This window comes from Rhizophagus irregularis, chromosome 7 (assembly GCF_026210795.1).
Source record: "Rhizophagus irregularis chromosome 7, complete sequence".
NCBI lineage: Eukaryota > Fungi > Glomeromycota > Glomeromycetes > Glomerales > Glomeraceae > Rhizophagus > Rhizophagus irregularis.
The window spans coordinates 1,702,057-1,724,405 of record NC_089435.1 but is presented as its reverse complement, the minus strand read 5'-3'; the positions used below and the strand labels follow the sequence as shown (position 1 = coordinate 1,724,405).

Here is a 22,349-nt window from a genome sequence, read left to right as displayed (position 1 = left end):
ATGAATTAGATGTGCGGATTACCCATGGATCATTGGATATCTGATGAATATAGATTAATATAGATTCTCATCGTTAAATAATAATTGTGCATTTGTTAATAAATAATATTGTAATAAATTATGTAAAATTATTAAACCAGTGTTTTAAATTGTCATGGTATTTGCACTAAATTGTTTAAAATTATTACTAAATTTCACTCAATTGTCCGAAATTATTGCAAAATTTCACTCAATTGTCCGAAATTATTGCAAAATTTCACTAAATTGTCTCCGAAAATGTTGCGTTTATACTGTTTACACTCAATTGTACAAAATCAGTAAAACATTTTTCACTCAATTGTCCAAAATTATCCTAAATTTCACTAAATTATCAAAAGTTTAGCTAACATTTACCGAAAAAATGCAAAATTCACCACAATTTTCCACAATTTGTATTACGTTTGCACAACATTGCTGAAAAATTCACCTAAATTTTCAACAATTTATATAACATTACTAAAAATACATTACAATTTACCACAATTTGCATTACGTTTGCATAAAATTACTAAAAATTTGACTAAATTCACCACAATTTGCATTACGTTTACATAAAATTACTAAAAATTTGACTAAATTCACATTACGTTTACATAAAATTACTAAAAATTTGACTAAATTCACTACAATTTACATAAAATTACTAAAAATTTACCTAAAATTTCCCACAATTAATGATAATTTACTGAAAAATTTCTCAATATTTGAATTAGGAATTCTGTAGGAATTCCGCCATTTTGACAAAATTTGCCAAATTGTAAGTCCTCCATTATCCCAAAATTGTAACACAATTTACCCCAATTTACCGGGATAATTCTCAATTTGCCAGAAAAATTCCAGGCAAATTTTGCGACAATGACATCTGTTCGACCTGTGAATATAAAAGCGAGATATGTCCCTATCAAGTAATTAAGATTAACTTTTTTACTAGTTGAGTTGAAGATCCTCTGATGATCATTATGCATATCAATATCATTGGTGTAGACGTTGAAAGAATTTTTCTTTGTTAAACAAAGATCAGCATTTGGGTGTAACTCCATAAGGAAGTATCTACTTTTTTTGGTGTTATACAAGGTACCACTACCTCGTGTATCGTTAACTATATATGGATTAAGCTTGTGAGTTTGAAATGAATAAGCAAAAATATTACGTATTTTGTGTAAAGATTTTTTGTTGTAACCATCCTTATCAGGAACGGTCACGTGCGATTTAGAAGCAGAAGCGTCAGAGGGGTTTTTTTTCCCAAAGGAAGGTAAAATATTCAAAGGTGTTATAATGATAAAAATATTTGGTATACTATTATAAAATACTCTCCAAAAGCAACGGGGTGTATTAAGGAGAACTTTCTGTCGAGGCCACCAAGTGGTCCTCACTCCTTTTATACCAACGTAAAGGGTTAAAAATTTTAAAAAATAAAAAATTTGTGTATACTGCGGATTTCTATGAAATCAGACGGAAAGGGGGAAGAGTTTTTTTTTTTTTTCTAAAATTTTTAGTATTTAATATTGAAATGTAACGTCCAAGATGAAAGATTTAAGTCAGATGATTATCAGATGATTGGAAATCATGTGATTGATTTGTAGATCATGATGAAAGAATCTATAATTAGGATATTAACATTTAAGGAAAGGGTTTTGAAGATCAAAAACGAAGAAAAATGGAAATTTCAAAAACATGAAAAATAACAAGTACTAATACTTGTAGTTTTTATGAGTATAAAGTTATATGAGATAAGGATATTTTCAGATTTTGCAGTTAAACTAATAAAAAGGGATGCGCAGAAGTTTCTTTGTATAAAGGCGACATTGTGGAAAATCAGGTTACGAATTTAGGGAAATATTTGGATAAATATTTAGTTATTATTTTATAGTATTGTTAAACTACTAAGCATATTATTGTATTTATTTATATTATTAATAAAGTATTATTTTGTTAAGTCCTAAGGTGGCAAACGTATTATTATACGGACTTAGGTCTTACAACATGCATTCCGGACATGCGTCATACAACTTGTACTTGCGATCAACATTTTGTATACAATGCGTTTTGCATAAATATTATTACCATTTTAATATCTGTACTAATAAGGCGTTTAAGATAAATAAAAAAAAAGAAAAAAGGATATACATATTCACTTTATCTTTCCAATTAGGAAGAATTTGATATAGTAATGGATCATAAAGGTAATCATACAGCTATAAAATAAAATTAGAATTATCCCATCAAATTTTTAAACAATTTTGCAAATATAAACTAACTATCATATTATATAAAAATTATATTAAAAATTAATTATTATCATTATATTCTATGTAACTAAATAATTTATTTATGGTTAATAATACTATAAGTTTGTAAGTTATCAGTTATTTAAATTTTAGTTTTTTACTATTTATTTTACATAATAATCAAATAACTAAATTCTATGTTTAAATATTATTACAGCTGGTAAGTTATAATACTTAAGAATGCTATATTTAATATTAGACTTATTTATTAATATTTTAATATAATTTAACTAATTATATTCTTAATTTAAAATAAATAGATTGTAAGTAATATATTCAATTTATAGTGAATATCTTTCTATTATATTTATATCTATATTTAACTAATTAAAAATTAATAATAATTCAGGGTGTAAGTTATATGATGTCTATATTTCTATTGTAATACAATTAAGTTAACTAAATTTCTTTATTTAAAAAATTATTTTATAGATGGTACGTTATTTATTTAATTCTATTATTACTTATTGTTATAATATTTACATATAATTTAAATTATCTAATTTCTTTATTTATTTAATAGAACGTAAGTTATTTATTTAATTCTATTATTACTTATTGTTATAATATTTACATATAATTTAAATTATCTAATTTCTTCTTTATTTAATAGAACGTAAGTTATTTATTTAATTCTATTATTACTTATTGTTATAATATTTACATATAATTTAAACTATCTAATTTCTTTATTTATTTAATAGAACGTAAGTTATTTATTTAATTCTATTATTACTTATTGTTATAATATTTACATATAATTTAAACTAACTAAATTTCTTTATTTAAAAAATTATTTTATAGGTGGTACGTTATTTATTTAATTCTATTATTACTTATTGTTATAATATTTACATATAATTTAAACTAACTAATTTTCTTTATTTAAAAAATTATTTAAATAATATAGTTCGTAAGTTATTTATTTAATTCTATTATTACTTATTGTTATAATATTTACATATAATTTAAACTAACTAAATTTCTTTATTTAAAAAATCATTTAAATAATATAGGGAGTAAGTTATTTATTTAATTCTATTATTACTTATTGTTATAATATTATATAATTTAAACTAACTAAATTTCTTTATTTAAAAAATTATTTAAATAATATAGGGAGTAAGTTATTTATTTAATTCTATTATTACTTATTGTTATAATATTTACATATAATTTAAACTAACTAAATTTCTTTATTTAAAAAATTATTTAAATAATATAGGGAGTAAGTTATTTATTTAATTCTATTATTACTTATTGTTATAATATTTACATATAATTTAAACTATCTAATTTCTTTATTTATTTAATAGAACGTAAGTTATTTATTTAATTCTATTATTACTTATTGTTATAATATTTACATATAATTTAAACTATCTAATTTCTTTATTTATTTAATAGAACGTAAGTTATTTATTTAATTCTATTATTACTTATTGTTATAATATTTACACATAATTTAAACTAACAATTTCTTTATTTAAAAAATTATTTTATAGATGGTACGTTATTTATTTAATTCTATTATTACTTATTGTTATAATATTTACATATAATTTAAACTAACTAAATTTCTTTATTTAAAAATTATTTTATAGATTGTACGTTATTTATTTAATTCTATTATTACTTATTGTTATAATATTTACATATAATTTAAACTAACTAAATTTCTTTATTTAAAAAATTATTTTACAGATGGTACGTTATTTATTTAATTCTATTATTACTTATTGTTATAATATTTATATATATTCAACTAACTAAATTTCTTTATTTAAAGTGGCCCCAATAATATAGTTCGTAAGTTATTTATTTAATTCTATTATTACTTATTGTTATAATATTTATATAATTTAAACTAACTAAATTTCTTTATTTAAAAAATTATTTAATATTATAGGGAGTAAGATTATTTATTTTAATTCTATTATTACTTATTGTTATAATATTTATATAATTTAAACTAACTAAATTTCTTTATTTAAAAAATTATTTAAATAATATAGGGAGTAAGTTATTTATTTAATTCTATTATTATTACTTATTATTATAATATTTACATATAATTTAAACTAACTAAATTTCTTTATTTAAAAAATTATTTAAATAATAGCTTGTAGAAATTTATTTATTTTATTCTATTATTACTTATTGTTATAATATTTACATATAATTTAAACTAACTAAATTTCTTTATTTAAAAAATTATTTAAATAATATAGGGAGTAAGTTATTTATTTAATTCTATTATTACTTATTGTTATAATATTTACATATAATAAACGCTAAATTTCTTTATTTAAAAAATTATTTAAATAATATAGGGAGTAAGTTATTTATTTAATTCTATTATTACTTATTGTTATAATATTATATAATTTAAACTAACCAAATTTCTAAATTTAAAAAATTATTTAAATAATAGCTTGTAAGTTATTTATTTAATTCTATTATTACTTATTGTTATAATATTTACATACTGTATAATTTAAACTAACTAAATTTCTTTATTTAAAAAATTATTTTGTAATTTATTTTAGTTGGTAAGTCATAAGTTATTTATATAATTCTATTATTACTTATTGTTATAATATTTACATATAATTTAAACTAACTAAATTTCTTTATTTAAAAAATTATTTAAATAATAGCTTGTAAGTTATTTATTTAATTCTAATATTACTTATTGTTATAATATTTACATATAATTTAAACTAATTAAATTTCTTTATTTAAAAAATTATTTTATAGATGGTACGTTATTTATTTAATTCTAATATTACTTATTGTTATAATATTTACATATAATTTAAACTAACTAAATTTCTTTATTTAAAAAATTATTTTATAGATGGTACGTTATTTATTTAATTCTATTATTACTTATTGTTATAATATTTACATATAATTTAAACTAACTAAATTTCTTTATTTAAAAAATTATTTAAATAATATAGCGAGTAAGTTATTTATTTAATTCTATTATTACTTATTGTTATAATATTTACATATAATTTAAACCAACTAAATTTCTTTATTTAAAAAATTATTTAAATAATATAGGGAGTAAGTTATTTATTTAATTCTATTATTACTTATTGTTATAATATTTACATATAATTTAAACTAACTAAATTTCTTTATTTAAAAAATTATTTAAATAATATAGTTCGTAAGTTATTTATTAATTCTATTATTACTTATTGTTATAATATTTACATATAATTTAAACTAACTAAATTTCTTTATTTAAAAAATTATTTTATAGGTGGTACGTTATTTATTTAATTCTATTATTACTTATTGTTATAATATTTACATATAATTTAAACTAACTAAATTTCTTTATTTAAAAAAATTATTTAAATAATATAGTTCGTAAGTTATTTATTTAATTCTAATATTACTTATTGTTATAATATTTACATATAATTTAAACTAACTAAATTTCTTTATTTAAAATAATGTAGTTCGTAAGTTATTTATTTAATTCTATTATTACTTATTGTTATAATATTTACATATAATTTAAACTAACTAAATTTCTTTATTTAAAAAATTATTTAAATAATATAGTTCGTAAGTTATTTATTTAATTCTATTATTACTTATTGTTATAATATTTACATATAATTTAAACTAACTAAATTTCTTTATTTAAAAAATTATTTTATAGATGGTACGTTATTTATTTAATTCTATTATTACTTATTGTTATAATATTTACATATAATTTAAACCAACTAAATTTCTTTATTTAAAAAATTATTTAAATAATATAGTTCGTAAGTTATTTATTTAATTCTATTATTACTTATTGTTATAATATTTACATATAATTTAAACTAACTAAATTTCTTTATTTAAAAATTATTTAAATAATATAGGGAGTAAGTTATTTATTTAATTCTATTATTAACTTATTGTTATAATATTTACATATAATTTAAACTAACTAAATTTCTTTATTTAAAAAATTATTTATATAATATAGGGAGTAAGTTATTTATTTATTTCTATTATTCCTTATTGTTATAATATTTACATATAATTTAAACTAACTAAATTTCTTTATTTAAAAAATTATTTAAATAATATAGGGAGTAAGTTATTTATTTAATTCTATTATTACTTATTGTTATAATATTTACATATAATTTAAACTAACTAAATTTTATTATTTAAAAAATTATTTTATAGATCGTACGTTATTTATTTAATTCTATTATTACTTATTGTTATAATATTTACATATAATTTAAACTAACTAAATTTCTTTATTTAAAAAATTATTTAAATAATATAGGGAGTAAGTTATTTATTTAATTCTATTATTACTTATTGTTATAATATTTACATATAATTTAAACTATCTAATTTCTTTATTTATTTACTAATAGAACGTAAGTTATTTATTTAATTCTATTATTACTTATTGTTATAATATTTACACATAATTTAAACTAACTAAATTTCTTTATTTAAAAAATTATTTTGTAATTTATTTTAGTTGGTAAGTCATAAGTTATTTATTTAATTCTATTATTACTTATTGTTATAATATTTACATATAATTTAAACTAACTAAATTTCTTTATTTAAAAAATTATTTAAATAATATAGGGAGTAAGTTATTTATTTAATTCTATTATTAACTTATTGTTATAATATTTACATATAATTTAAACTAACTAAATTTCTTTATTTAAAAAATTATTTTATAGATGGTACGTTATTTATTTAATTCTATTGCTAGATATTTATTTGCTAACTGTATTCTTTTAAAATTTCTATTACTTTAGTTGGTAAGTTATGAAATATAGCTTATTATTATATATTTATACAAAAACTAAGACATAAATTATCTCAAATTCCTATTTAAATTTTAGAGTAAGTGTTAATTTTAATCTTAAATTTTAGTGTAAATTTTATTATAAACTTTTATATAATTTTAATTATTTAAATTTATACTGTAGATTTGGACAAAGTGAAAACAAAATCATGGATGAATTTATTTTTGAAAAAAAGTTAATACGGATTCCTTATAATAATTTTAAAAATGTTGAATATCTTAATAAAGGAGGATTTGGTACTATATACAAAGCCATTTGGTCGTATAATAATAAAGATAGAGAAGTAATTCTTAAATGTCATGATAATTTAAATGAAAATTTAAATGAATTTTTAAATGAAGTATGATAGTATATTACTATTTTTTTAATTTAAATTATAATGTACTTATATTAATATATTATTATTTTTTATAGTGGAAATATCATGAAAGTTGTTTAGATTCATATGAAATTATTTATTTTTATGGATTTACAAAAAATCCAGATACTTTGAAATATATGGCGGTAATGGATTATGCAAACAAAGGTAATTTAAGAGGAAACTTAACAAGAATAGTTGAAAGTGGTTGGGATCAAAAATTATGCATGTTGTATGAAATTATTTCTGGACTTAAAAATATACATAATCAAAATCTTATCCATCATGATTTTCATGATGGCAATATTTTAAATCATGATGAGAGTAAAATTTTTATTAGTGATTTAGGATTATGTCAACCTGTAAAATCATTATTGGAAGAACATAATATTTATGGTGTTGTACCATTTATGGCACCTGAAGTATTAAGAGGCAAACCTTATACTCCAGCTAGTGATATATATAGTTTTTCTATGATTATGTGGGAATTTACATCTGGAATACCACCATTTAATAATAGAGCACATGATATTCAACTTAGTTTAAGTATTTGTGAAGGTGAACGTCCTGAAATTATTGAAAATACTCCACAATGCTATGTTGATTTGATGAAAAAATGTTGGGATGAAGATCCATTAAAAAGACCATCTTCTAAGGAAGTTTTAGAAATTATTCTTGAATGGACTTCTCTTCCTCGTGGTAAAAAAATTGAAGATATTAATGAAGAATTAAAATGCAATATTATGGAATTTATAAATGCACCAATTGGGCATAACAATCTTGCTACTGAATCTCACTCACAGGCTTGCTATACAAGTCGCTTACTTAATTTTACTAGTAAACAATTGAATGAAATTCTTGAAAGTAAAAATTCACAAACTACTGTACAAGTGAGTGAAATGCTAGTAAGCGAAGACTTGAATGAATGTATGCTGAAATTAGGTATGTAAATTGTATATAATTTAGCTGGTATAATATAAAATAAATTAATTTACAAATTAATTAATTTATTTATTTAATATTTAGATATTAAAACAAATGAAAATTAACTAATTATTTGTGTTTTAAAAAGATATAGCTTTTTTTTTTGTAATATTTGATATCATGCATTTAACAAAAAATTGTTCTTCACTTTACTCTTTTTAGATTTATTTAAACACTAAGGCTAGAGTAGTAAAATATTTTAAAGATTCTTAGTTTGTAATTTAAATAATTCCTTTTTTTTATATTTTATCAAATATTAAATATAAGTATTCTCTTCTTAGAATTATTTAAACACTAGGACTAGAGTAGTAAATATTTTACAAATTTCTTAGTTTGTAATTTAAATAAATCTTTTTTTTTTATAAATTATCAAATAATAAGTATATAAACCCATTTCTAATACATAAATTAAAAATGAATAATGTAAAATTTGTTATACTTATTTCAATAGCGGATTGTATTTAGTTTGTATTGTGGGTGGACTTCCGAAGAATGGAAAACCAAGATTCGTAAGTATATTGACTTTATTTTAATCTTATTTAAATATTTTGACCAATATAGGAATTACACCTATATCAGAGCCAGGTGATCGTTGATCAAGAATGCGAATGACTGATCAATAATTAATAGTTATTCGGCACGAAGTGCCGAATAACTGTTATATTGGGTAAATCAAATTTGATTGGTTGATCCGGGCTCCGCGATCAACTGATCAAATTTGATTCCCAATATAATAAGCTACCTTTAGGTGGCGTTAGTTATTCGGTTCGAAGTGCCGAATAAGTGATTTATCCGGTATCCTGTGATTATGTGATTACAAATCATTTATTTAAGCTTTTTTAAGCTTTTTTTCTCTTCACATAATCTCTTTTACGTGTAACCTCTTTTAATTTTTTTTTTACACGAACCTCTTTTATAATTTCTTTACATATAACCTCCTTTAATATTTTTTTACATAAACCTCTTTAACCTCTTTCAATAATTTCTTTATGCACATTATTTCAATGTAAAATAATGGAGAATATAAAAGAAGTAAGTATTTTATAAATACAGATTGTTATTAAAATCATTATATTTTAAAAACTAATAAATTTTTAGTCTTATTTTAAACCTACAGCTAAGGAACTTTTAAAGGTTCAAGAAAGTCATGTACCACAAAATACAGTTAAATGTACAAAAAAATGGATTAATATTTTAAATTCTTGGCGAAATCATGAAGATGTAGGCTATAAATATACATTAGAATCACTTTCCTCTAATCAACAAATTGAAAAAGAAATGTGCGAGTTTATTTACGGTATAAGAACAAAATCTGGAGAGCGATATTCAAGAGCTTCACTTAAAAATGCAGTTGCTTCAATAAGCCGCCATCTTAAAGACACCATTCCACAATGGAACTATAACCTTTTAGATAAAAATCATTTTCCAAAGTTACATGCTACTCTTGATGGCACATTAAAAGAGATGAAAAAGTTAGGAATAGGCGCGGCAAAGCCACATGAAGGCTTGACAAATGACGAATTAAAAATTATTTTAGATCATGATGCTGTGTCTTTTAATAATCCTGAAGGATTACTTAGAAGAGTATTTTTATGGATATGTTTATTAGGATGTCCACGAGGTGGTGAACATTATAATTTACTAATTAATCAATTTGAAGATACAGATAATGGATTTATTTTTAAGAAATTTCATCAAAAAAATGATCAAGGAGGGTTGGAAAGTAACCAATATACATTTGAAATTCCATTTCCATCAGATGTTAAAGGTAAAGCTGAACCCAATGCAGATATTCGCAAATATATTTCAATGAGACCCTCAGATTGTATAACCAAAGAATTTTACTTAGGAATTTCAACAAATACAGCAGGTAAATTAATTTATTTTATTGTATTACATTAAATCTATAATTTTAATATTATTTACTAGCAATTTCTAAAGGTAAATGGTATTATGATTGGGCACTTGGTGAAAAACGGATTAGAGGGATGTTTCGTGAAATCTGTATTGCGTGCGGTATTGACATTTCCGGAAGAAATATTTCTAACCATTCAGGAAGAGATACGGCAATACAATCAATATTTGATGCCGGAAATGAAGAAGTTGAAGCAATGGCAATTTCAGGTCATAATTCATCTGCAGGAGTGCGTAATTACCTTAAAGTAACAAAAGAAAAGAAAAGGAAGATTCTAGGTTCGGTTATGCAAAGGTTAACTGAAGATACGTCAGATATCAACTCAAAAACTGAAATACAGTATGATAATGAAGTGCAATGTGATGACAATATGCAACATGGAGAAATTGTATTATCTGGATTTAGCAAGGCTTCGGAATTATTGGAAAATAAGAACAAGCGGCCATTACAGGAAACTTCTACTAACAAAAATATAGATATTAATAATAATAAAAAGAAAAAAAGAAAAAAAATTATTATAAATAAATATTACTATAATAATTGTTCAATTTATAACAATTGATGTATATTGTAGTATATAAATAACGCCTAATATACAATATAAAGATTTTATTGCTTAATACATGATTTATCATAGTGATCGACAATTATAAAAAAACTGGAAAAAATCACGGGATACCGGATAATACATTATACTAGACAGTTTATTTTTTAAATTTGAAATTATTCAAAATGATATTTCCAGAAGCTAAACCATCAACTGAACCTTTTTCTTTTATTTTTTTAAAGAGATTATGCTCTCTCTCACTGTAATTGCAATTCTTATTTATACTTAATCAGTTTTCAAAATTTTCTATTTCGACTACTAAACCAACTTAATTTCCAGTATAAAACATATAAATTATGGCAATATTGCTATCAGAATTTGTAGTATAATTCCTATAAATTGTAATTACTCTTCTAATATTTTGTCCGTTGATTATGTTGATTTTAATTCAAATCTTAACTACACTAACCCTGAACCAAAGCAATGCGAAACAACTGGGCCTATAATAAATAGTAGTTATGTCCCTCATATTTGTAAAAATGGAGGTGAAAGTTTACTATACTTTCGATTATCTGATGGAGAATAGAACAGTAATAACTCCCAATATCACTGAAGCCTATTTAGATGGATTTAAAATAGACAAAGTTTATCCATCTTCTGGCTTTAATTTGATTTCTATTATTCCTTTATTTATTGTGAATGAGCAAGCTGCAATCGTATATTATTCACCTATAATCAACAAACGTATATTTAGCAAGTATGTTTACGGTCTTGTGGGAGGATTGGAAGAAGAATTCGTTGACTTTAATGCACATACTGATCATATATTAACAAATTTATCAACCCCAAATACAACAATGCCTATATTAAGACCAGTATCAAAGGATATTTTTTTATCAAGAGGAATTTTATTATGATCGTAATTATCTTGATTTTTTTAATTTCAGGAAAATAAAAATTAAAATCTTTATTTCCTATTTTTCTCTTTAGTTGCCTCAATTTTATCAAGCATCAGTGGATTCTTTAGCTTTTTGTCAGGAGTCTTCGTATTTTTATTTGGAGCAACTAAGTTAGTGCCATGGTAAGTTAAATAATGATTTTATACAATTCGTAATTATATCTGATATTATTCATAATATTTTATTACTTTTGATAGGGGATTTTTACAAACATATGTGTTTAATTATTTGTGTACGGAATTTCGAAGAAAACTTGTAAGAAAACTTAAAAAAATAAATACGAACCAATTCTATTCATTAGTGGAAGGACCAAAAATGGTACATTGGAAGGATGCGTTCAAAATATTGAAAATATACTTAAAGTAAATTATCTTGATACTGGTTTTTTGAATTTATTGGTAGAAGACAATAATAAAGTCAATAATATATAAAGCCGACAATAAAGTTTAGATAGTATAGATTTCTTGATATTACCGTATAAACATTAGTATAACATTATTAAATGTATTAAGTGTATAAGCGTTATTTTATTTTGTTTGTTATCTGATATGTAAATTTCTATCTAGCAAACCAATAAATTTCCTTTTGTAATTACGATTGGTATTACACAGGCAATCTTGATAAATCAGATCCTTGATAAATCTTGGCACTATTTCGGATTATTCTTCTGGAACTAAATCATCTATATTAAAACAGTCTTGAATCTTGATATATCGGAGTTTATTAGTAAAATCTCGATATTTTGTAAATCGGATTTTATTCTATAACTAAATTAGAATGATATAGATTATATCAACAATATTAAATAATCTAATTATTGTATTTAAAATATGTTATTTAAATATTTTGAAATATTTTATTATATACAATGTTTTCAGTTTGATAGTTTTCTTGTTCATTATGCAATATAAGAATTTTAATATACTGATATGATATAACTCTTGATAAAGGAACATATAGCTGGCCATATGGAAAACTGGTTATGGTAAATAAAGGCCCATTTTGCTTACTAATGTCTGACTCTGTGATTTGTTTATTGTCATTGCAAATGCAACACATATTGAAATTGCAGTCGCGGTAACTAAGAGAGCGGAAATGAACACAAAAAAAATGCAATTAATAAGAAAAATTATACTTTTTTTTTGTTAGTATTAATCTATCCGGATGAAAAAAAAATCCAGTTAAAATTTTAATTAACCGGAAATGTATTAGTGTAGTATTAGTGTAGTCAGGAATCCTTAATTATGTTAAATACGAAATAGATCGAATGCAAGAATATCACACTTTCAATATTACACAATTCAAATTAATTTATACAGGTAATCTAAATGTGACAAAATAATAATAATATTTCTATATTTTGCATTATGGAAGAATCAGTTAAATTCGTACTAGACCTTAATTCCACAGATTTCAATATTGTGCTATAGGTAAAAAAGGATCATCTGATAATCCACGAGATGTATCAAATTCAATATGTTGAAGATAAGATTGTCCTTGTACCCATAATCTAACAAAATGATCAAAACCTTTATATGATTTAATTCTTAAATTAAAAGATTCTAAAGGAGGAAAATCCATTGCTACAGCTAAAGCTGTCTCAAACATAAAATATGAATGAAATTTTTAATTAATGATGATTCCATTATTATATTAATATACAGTATAATTATATATATATATATATATGTATATGTATATGTATATAATATATTATTTCTTACCTAATATAAGGAAATTCTAAGGATAAAATTTTAATTTTGGGAAACCTGATATTAAAATAGTAAAACTCGCACCAGTAATTGTAAACCTTTTAAATTAGGAAAAGAATTCACCAGCCAAAGTATTTGTTACTAAACTAGAAATGATCAAGGTTGTAAGTAAATGACATCCACTTCCAATAACTTTTAAAATATCATGTTTCCATTCAGATTTCCGATACTGTAAATCTAGATGTTGGGTCTTGAACATTTTCATCTCTAATTGATCTTAAATTCTTAATACAATACCTAATGAGGAATATTTATGACTAAAAATTGCAAAATAAATTAAACCAGGACAATTTTTCAAAAAACATTTCTATATAAAAGTAAGATATTTTATATTTTACATTTTTCAGAAAATTCAGGATATGATGTAAATGTTATTTGTTGTACAAAGTTATCATAATTAAAAGAAGTTGTAGATGAATTTACAAATTAATGAAAGACATTAGGTGATCTCCATGTAGGTTTCTTCCATAATTCGTCGACTATAACCTATCATAAAAAAATAATTATAATGAGAGAGAATACTAAGAGAACTCTATTACAAGAAAAAGAAAAAAGAAAGTTTTCAATAATACCAAAGCCCAATAAGAATTTACAAGTAGAGTATTAAATAAATCATCTTGATATTCAAAATTTGAAAAGATTATATGAATAAATCGATATTTAATTTGATAAAATTTTCATTTAATATTTCTATTTTATTTTTTAATTATTTTAAAATAAGAAAAAATTTAATTATAAAATAATTGTAATCGTTTATGAATTTTCCGATGAATACGATGAATACCAATTCTTTTTTTTTTTCTTATATTTCAATTTCAATTTCAATTTAAAGAAACCCGTTTAAAATGATATTAAAGACATCTTTTGATTTAATCTCTATCAATGAAATCATATTATGTGGATGTGAATAAGTTTTTCAGCAAATTCATTTTATTTTGAGGTAACTTAAAATGATTTAAAAAAGATATTTTTTCCTTTATTTATGGATTATGTAATAAAAATCTACTTATTTTGTGTTCAAAATATTTTGAATTAAACAAGCAAAAGTAGAGTTCTTTAAATTTATTCAAGATATTAAAATAACATCATACCAAATTCTAGCATGTTTAGAATCAAATGTATTGTAATTTTTTACAAATTCAACCATTGTTAGTTTATAAGTTGAAATACTTCATATTCTTCTATATAAAATATATCAGCAGATTCTCTGATCTGCTTTTCATAATCAACACCATTACAACAACCGGTGTCTCCATGCAAATTAAGATCCTCGTTATGATGGACCAAAACCACTATAGTTATACGTGGCATATTTTTCAGTTTTTACACGACTTAAAATATAACTTTAATATCGACACTATTCTCAAAAGAGAATATAAAGCTATCTTTAGTAGTACCATAAATTCCTTCATCAAGTTCATCATCAAATTCATCAGAATCCCATGCAATTGGATTATATCCTCCAAGAATTTCATTACTATATTTCACTTTAATAATTGCTACAGTACTAGTTTGATTATCACAGATTTCATGAAATTTTTTAGTTGTAAATCCATCACGAGATCCACGAAGTAACAATTGGAATTTGTACACATTTTTTATCTCATCTGTAATTTCTAATCTATCGATCCATTTTGAGATTAATTCAGCATGTTGAATTGTAATAATTTTGGAATTAATATAAATTTCATTAGCAGTCATACGAGGTTTTGATTTTTTATTAGGATTCATAAAATATTTTAATAAGTCTTCATATATATAATAAATCCTTTGGTAAAATCTTCCTGTAAGGTAATACTTTATCCGAAAATTCTTCAGAAGATAAATTATGAAATCTGATAAATGGAATACATTGACGCACATTATTCTTTAAAGTTTTGAAAACTTCTTTTGAGAAATTTGTAGTATCAGAAGGGAGTTCTGGACTTTGGACAAGTCCCCATTTAAGCACATATTCCCATACTTGAATTTCGCTCATTTGAAGATTATCACTTTGAATAAGTGAAACTAAAAGATTTTCTGGAATTGAGGAAAAATTTGGTGAATTGAATATTTTATCTGGCTCTTTAGACGATAAATCAATACAAAATCTTTGTAGTTCCAAGAAAGAATCATTCTCAAAGCTCGTTTGATATATCAAATTAAAATTTGATTCCATCCAATCTGCCTTAGTTTTAATTAAAAAGGATTGTGCATAAGTGATTAGTTCTTGGAGACCAAGTTCACTCGCAGCAAGCAAGACGTTAATTATATCAGAAGTATCATATTCCTCCAAAGAAATTCTACCACCATAAATATATCTGAAATAAAAAAGTATTACATTATTATATAATCATTTTGTGATTTAAATTTTGTAATTTAAATTCAAATTCTCTTACCTCAAAATTATTTGAAAAATTTCAGGTAAAATATTTGATAATTTTATATGAACCAAAGTTCCATCATTTTTATTTTTATTGGTAGACAAAATTCTTCGTAAATAAGTGGAACGATAATGTAAGATAACCATATGAGCACGAAATATCTTTATATGAGGGCCGTTACCAACTTCAATAGTAACATCATAATATTCTTCATCATTTAAAATATCAAGTAAATTTTGAGATAATTTCGGTAAAAAATTTATTATCATTCATAATTTAATAAATTTTTTTTTTTAAAAAAAAAGTAAAGGATTAACTGTTTGGAATTTTTTTACAAGAAAACGTTATTTTATTTTTAATTATTACATCATAACTACTAATATTGTTTGTAAAAAAAAAAAAATGTCATGTGTAACCTACAATGTTTTTTTTATTATCCGAATTCTTTCAAGATTAAAATATTATAAAAATGATTTTATTCAAAGGTATGGTAACACGATTTAAAGATAAGAAAGACGTTATCTTTAATAATTTTGTAATATCCATTATTATTTAAATAAAAAATAATTCTTTCTTATTTCAGAAATTATAATAAGAGATATTCTAGTACAAAATCTTTCCCATCCCATAAAATTATTGATTACACAAGCGTTATCTCATCTTAAAATTTTTTATTATAATCATCATCTACAATACATAATTTATAATGATGAACCCGATATTAAATTAATCATTTAAATCATTTTAAATTATATTTATAAATTAATTTTGGGTTTATATTGTACAATAATTATCATTGATTTACTATGTTTATTTATTTTTTTTCAACAAATATATGTGAGTTTATGTGACACGTATTCAGACGAATGATGCATTACATTTTATAATATATATGATATTTAATATTATCTAATTCGACTTAATTCAATAATAAAAATATTTATATGATAAAATTTTATAAAACTTAGTTATGAAATTTTGGAATTGAGGTTTTTCCACTTCCCTTTGAAATTAACAAGTAATTTTTCCTTTTACAATTAATTTATAACCCTTTTTGGATAAATAACTCATATTATCTAAACATTCAAGTTTTTTTTTTTTATTAAAAAAGATAAGAAAAAGATAAGAAAAAACGGAATTATCTTTATAATTTTATCTTTTTTCATTCTTCTATACATCAAATTCCCTTCTTTAGTGAAACTTAAAGTATTAAATAATAAAACAAAAGTGTATACTTTTCATTTACATACATTTTTTTTTTCTATAAAGAAAAAAATAATAATAAAAAAATAAAAATTAATTTTTTCTAATTTAACAAACAAGAAAAAATATTTATAAAAAATGTAAATAAAATATTGAAAAAAATATTGACGAAATTGGATTAAATGGTCTTTTACATTCCACAAGAAATTTTTTAAGTTTCGTACATATCGTATATATTTTGTATATAATAAGATGAAAATAATATGCCATTGCATTAGTAAAAATGAATATTACATTCATTCAACTTGAAACCCTTTTCATTTTGTCATAAAAGAAAAAAAAAAATTAAAAAAAATTTTTCTTTAATCACTTGATTTATGCATGATTAAATTTATCAAAATTACATCCAATAATAATAAATTTTTATATTATTTGTAATATTTGAACCAATACAGTCACGCCTCTATAAAATCACCCTATATACTGTATATCATATTTTTACTTCGAATGAAAAAAAGGGATACTTTTTTGATTATAGAAGTTGAACAAACTATTGTATTTCTAAAAAAACACATTCGACCCCGAAATCTGATTGGTTTGATTTGTATAATATTATAGAACTCGTTCGCTCAAGAACTTTATGTATCGTATTGTAGATCCGTAATTGTTTTATTTGTATAATTATTAAATTTATAATTTTTTTTTTTAAAAAAAAAATTTGTATTCTTTGGTATTGGTAATGTAGACGCGAAAAGAAAGGAAAGCTTAAATAATAGCTTAAATACGCGATAAATATTGCCACAAACTGCGCCGTATGTAACAAAATCACATGCCCAAAAATCACATGCCCGAGCTTTTTTTGATGGTGTTACTGGGGAAGATGAGGCACAGTCAACCACCCTAGCGTCGCCTCCAAAAAATGGTAGCCGGTTCTAATTTGCCGGGTTACATATATTATTGAGAGGTGATAAATAATACGTGACATTTAGTACTTTACGTATAAAAAATTTTCTAAGTCCTCAGAATGATTATAAAATTAAAGAAACGTTAGGGTGTGACATTATGTGACGAATTCCTAACCCTAATCCCTTACCCTAATCCTAATCCTAATCCCCTTACCCTAATCCCAACCCTAATCCCAACCCTAACACTAAAGAACCGGCAAAATAATCCGGCTACCATTTTTTGGAGGCGACGCTATGGTCGTCAGGCACAGTCCAAAATGTCACGTGATCATATGGCATAGTAATCTATCTAAAATAAAACTGAGCAAACTAATATATACCCAGGCGCACAAAAGCATCATCTGTAACATGCAATTGCACCTATTAAAAACTTTAGAAATAAAAAGAAGTAATTTTGGGATAAAAATAATACAATCTTTATCATTGTTCATGTAAATCGATTAAATCATTAAACATAAAGAAGGGAAAACTTCGAGCCAATCAAAAAAACAATTTCAAATGCAAGCAATAATATTGGATCTTAATTCGATTTGAGCGTGTGATTACGTTATTTTTAATTTATTTTATTTTTAGAAAATAATTATAAAAATTATAATAATTCATATTTAATTGTTAAAATACCGAAAATAAACAATACAGATCAATACAACATGCATGAGTAATTGAGTATATCTATATAACAATGTTATATCTTAGAATTGAAGGATATTTTCAATTTTCACATAGCCAAATCCCTACTAAATCTCTGTGCCACCTCATTATAATACAATTAATACTAGAGAATGGAATCGATTCTAGCAAAATCGAATTAATCGAAAATCGAATCTAAATCGATTAATCGAAAATCGAATTAAAAAATCGAATCTTTATTGTGGCGCAGTAATTCGCCTTTAATATTTTTTTTATTTAATTAATTTATTTTTTATTATTTTTATATAAATTAATTTATTTCCTTTAGTTATTGAATAGTAAAATTACTTTAATTTATATATTAATTAAACATAAAATAAATAGGCTAGGGCATTGCTAAATCTCACCGCAGGTGATTCTTACCGCTTAATTTCAGCCGGAATTATAATTTGGCCGGAGTTAATTGTATAACCTAATAAAAAGTTTGACTTTTTAGTTAATTGTTGAAAGTGTTCTAAATGACCTAAAAGTGGTCAAATGTTACCATCAACTACCTTAGTTGATGGTTAAAAGTGATCCAAATGACCCTAAAAGTGGTCAAATATCCATCAATTAAGTATATCAAACTTCATACCATTTTTAGTCCACTTTTAACCATTACGAAATAGATTTTAGTGATTTATACCACCTTGTAACTAAAAAGGTCAAATAGGTTATATAATTCTGGCCAAAAATTAAGCGCCAACAGTTAGATTTAGCAACGTCCAAGCAAAATTACTGTAAAAAAAAATAGATTTTTCGCCTATTAAAATTGTTGCGCCACAAATTTAATTACGAATGATGATCAAATTTTTTTTTATGACGCATAGAATCGATTAGAATCGATTTAATCGAAATCGAAAGTCGAATCTTAGAACCGAATCTTGAGATTCGATTAATCGCGATTAATCGATTCTTAAATCGATTCTCATTTTGAGAATCGATTCCAATCCCTAATTAATACAATTAGAAATTTATAAATCTAAATACATAAAAACAAACGCGTAATACAATGTATAACTCCAAAAAAGAAAAGAAAAATTAAAAAATTCCATACCTTTAGCGAAATGTCCTTTCACTGAAATGGACTTTGGCGAAAAGTCTGGATACCATTATTTTACGTACTATACTACGATAAGTCATATATATAATTTAAGTATATTATCTGTTATAATATAAATTTATTTATATAATTATTAATTTTTATTTTATATTTATCTTTATCTATTATTTATTATTACATTTTTTTTTTCGTCTTTTATATTCAAATATAAATAATAAATTAATTATTTTTCGTAATTTATTTGTACCCATTCATTTATAAAATTATTTATCATATTAAAAGTTTAAATTTGTTCATATAATTGATCATGCTATAAATAACTTTATTGTAAAAATGATAAGCTAAACAATTAATTTATATCTATTAAAAACTTTTGAGATAAAAATTGAAGTAATTTAGGGATAAAAATAATTCTCATATTGGATCTTAATTCGATATTTTTAATTTAAAATAATTATAACAATCATAACAATTCATATTTAATTATTAAAAAATACCGAAAATAAATCGTCAGAAATGTTCTATAGATTTAGTTTGGTTTCAAGGATATATTTATTTAAACTCCCATATTAAACACTAAGCAAAAAGCAGTTTCGCCATAAAAGACGGTTGGTTAGGGAGGAGTTCGTCCAGTCCAGGATTCCCAGCATCCATTCAAGAAGAAAAAATTTGTTACCGGAAAAACTTCTTTAACGCGTAATCACGTGACTTCTGTTAGGAGTAAATTGTGATGATTGTAGGTCTGTAATTATTAGATTTTATCTTTTGTGTATTGTATTGTAGGATCCGTAACTGTTTTATTTGTAATTGTAAATTGTAATTGTTCACGCAGTCTGTTTTATCTGTGTTATTATTAGATTTTTACCTTTTTTAGATTTGACTTTTTATCTTGATGTCAATGTAAATTTCCGGAAATGTATTTGAAAGGATAATTAATATATTAGATAAAAAATTGTTTATAAAAACGAGGTTTCATCTTTTATTTTTCTTAATAAACGCCATTTTATATCATTACTTAAAGATTTTTCTATAGTCAAATTTGGTGTTGTTTTTTTTTATTATATATTTTTTTCCTAAAATGCCCGCATATTGGACTGATGCAGTAACAGAGTATCTAATCAGATACAGAAGGTAAAAAATAAATGAAAACTAATAAAATAACTTCGATCTTATTCTAGTTGTTTTTTTAGTTGTCTTACGTTATTTTCTGATCTAAAAATTAAATAAATAATGTAAAGGAGGAACAATGATTACTTTCATAATATGCCCAGAAGAAATCGCTCTGAATTCTGGGCAGGCGCAGCCCGAAGAATTCGGAGAAGATATAATATTAGATTCACAGCGCAACAAGTCGAAAGAAAGTGGAGAAGCTTGGTTAGGAGTTTTAATGTTAGTAAAATAATAATAAAACCATAAAAAAACAAATTAAAAAAAAAATTAATAATATTAACATTTTTAGGAATTCTGTGAATGGAGAAATGGTGCGCCAAATAGAAGGTGGTCCCGGATTGGGGAAAGATATTACAGAATGTTTCGCACAAGGTTTTGGGACAGACCTGGTGGTAATTATCAAGAATTTTTTTAATTTATATTATTTATATTTAAATCTAAATTTATTTATATTTCTTAGAGAACCGTGACAGTCGCAGGCGAGTGAGGCGACGTAGGAACACTACACATCAACGGCCTTAATTTTTTTTTTATATATTCTTTTATTTTATTTTTTATTACTATTTTTATTATTATTATTATTATTATTTATATTTTTTTATTATAATTTTTTTATTATATTTTTTATTATTATTATTTTATATTATTATTGTTGTTTTTTATATTTTTTATTATTGTTTTTTATACTTTTTTATTATTTTTTTTTATACTTTTTTTATCATTGTTTTTTATTAAATATATATATTTTTATATTCATCTAATTATTATTTTAATATTTTTAATATTTTATATTTTGATTTAATAAATTTATCGTAAAATCCAAAAAGGTTCTTCGTTACTTAAATATAGAAAGATGTAATCTGATTAATGATGCAAACAATAATACTAAAAGGTTTCGTCCAAAAGTCAGACGAAACTAGGTTTAGTATAGCAGTTACTGCCAATTTTTTACGCGCTAGTTCTTGGGAATCCAATAGAGATAGTTTATTATTTGATAATACAGAATTATTTTCTTTATTTTTCAATTTTTCGTTCTGTTAATTTAAATTAATCATTTTTATTATCACCCTTTCTTTTCTTTCCTCGGACTTGCATGGGTCCTGGCGGTGTTCTCGGAATAGTACCTCCGTCTCCTATTGTTTTCAAGGCCAAGGTGCGATTTGGTCGTTAGTGTTAGAATTATTTTTGGCAT

General features: G+C 22.6%; 5 protein-coding genes across 5 annotated transcripts; 3 read left to right on the top strand and 2 right to left on the bottom strand.

Moving 5' to 3' along the window:
• Positions 1-7,337: 7,337 nt before the first annotated feature.
• OCT59_027178 (uncharacterized protein) lies at positions 7,338-8,596 on the top strand (the record flags this gene model as incomplete). Its single annotated transcript, XM_066136781.1, has 4 exons — positions 7,338-7,529; positions 7,604-7,715; positions 8,106-8,489; positions 8,574-8,596. 4 exons carry the CDS (start codon positions 7,338-7,340, stop codon positions 8,594-8,596), a joined length of 711 nt encoding a protein of 236 aa, XP_065993234.1.
• A 2,936-nt stretch (positions 8,597-11,532) lies between these two features.
• On the top strand, positions 11,533-11,910 carry OCT59_027177 (uncharacterized protein; the record flags this gene model as incomplete). Its single annotated transcript, XM_066136780.1, has 1 exon — positions 11,533-11,910. The coding sequence occupies one exon, from the start codon at positions 11,533-11,535 to the stop codon at positions 11,908-11,910; it is 378 nt and encodes a 125-aa protein (XP_065993233.1).
• A 1,455-nt stretch (positions 11,911-13,365) lies between these two features.
• Positions 13,366-13,923, bottom strand: OCT59_027176 (uncharacterized protein; the record flags this gene model as incomplete). Its single annotated transcript, XM_066136779.1, has 2 exons — positions 13,366-13,547; positions 13,788-13,923. The coding sequence occupies 2 exons, from the start codon at positions 13,921-13,923 to the stop codon at positions 13,366-13,368; spliced, it is 318 nt and encodes a 105-aa protein (XP_065993232.1).
• Positions 13,924-14,873: 950 nt separating this feature from the next.
• OCT59_027175 (uncharacterized protein) lies at positions 14,874-16,356 on the bottom strand (the record flags this gene model as incomplete). The annotated part of the gene is made up of 4 exons (XM_066136778.1): positions 14,874-15,016; positions 15,122-15,472; positions 15,651-16,024; positions 16,103-16,356. The coding sequence occupies 4 exons, from the start codon at positions 16,354-16,356 to the stop codon at positions 14,874-14,876; spliced, it is 1,122 nt and encodes a 373-aa protein (XP_065993231.1).
• Positions 16,357-21,233: 4,877 nt separating this feature from the next.
• OCT59_027174 (uncharacterized protein) lies at positions 21,234-21,679 on the top strand (the record flags this gene model as incomplete). The annotated part of the gene is made up of 3 exons (XM_066136777.1): positions 21,234-21,376; positions 21,447-21,529; positions 21,618-21,679. 3 exons carry the CDS (start codon positions 21,234-21,236, stop codon positions 21,677-21,679), a joined length of 288 nt encoding a protein of 95 aa, XP_065993230.1.
• Positions 21,680-22,349: the final 670 nt, after the last annotated feature.